General features: G+C 68.0%; 1 protein-coding gene across 1 annotated transcript in view; it reads left to right on the forward strand.

Moving 5' to 3' along the window:
* ZMIZ2 (zinc finger, MIZ-type containing 2) overlaps window positions 1–600 on the forward strand; it is a 6,607-nt gene that overhangs the window by 3,139 nt on the left and 2,868 nt on the right. The window contains 2 exon segments of the mRNA XM_015568206.1: window positions 8–220; window positions 463–568. Coding sequence (XP_015423692.1) covers window positions 8–220; window positions 463–568 — 319 coding nt within the window.

Genomic DNA, 600 nt, shown 5'->3' on the forward strand with positions numbered 1-600 from the left:
TCCCCGCAGGCCTGACCTGGAGCTGCAGTTCAAGTGCTACCACCACGAGGACCGGCAGATGAACACCAACTGGCCGGCCTCGGTGCAGGTCAGCGTCAACGCCACGCCCCTCACCATCGAGCGCGGCGACACCAAGCCCTCCCACAAGCCCCTGCACCTGAAGCAGGTGTGCCAGCCCGGCCGCAACACCATCCAGATCACCGTCACCGCCTGCTGCTGCGTGAGTGCGGCGCCCCCCGGGGCCAGTCCTCATCCTGCCCGGGGCCCTGTCCTGTCTGCCCTCTGACCCACCTTGGTGGCTTCCCGTCAGGCCCCAGCACACAGTGGGCGCTCACGTCAGGTGCAGGAAAGACTGAGCTGGGGGTTCTCGGGGCCCCAAGTGGTAGTGCCGAGAGGGGTTGGAACCGGGAGCCTGGCCCACACCCTCTGACATGCACCCCCTGACCCACACCTGCCTTGCAGTCCCACCTGTTCGTGCTGCAGCTGGTGCACCGCCCAGCCGTCCGCTCCGTGCTGCAGGGCCTCCTCAAGAAGCGGCTGCTGCCCGCCGAGCACTGCATCACCAAGAGTGAGTGGCCGCCCACCCTGCTCCGCTTGACC

The sequence above is a fragment of the Myotis davidii genome, unplaced genomic scaffold (genome assembly GCF_000327345.1).
Source record: "Myotis davidii unplaced genomic scaffold, ASM32734v1 scaffold1364, whole genome shotgun sequence".
Classification (NCBI taxonomy): Eukaryota; Metazoa; Chordata; class Mammalia; order Chiroptera; family Vespertilionidae; genus Myotis; species Myotis davidii.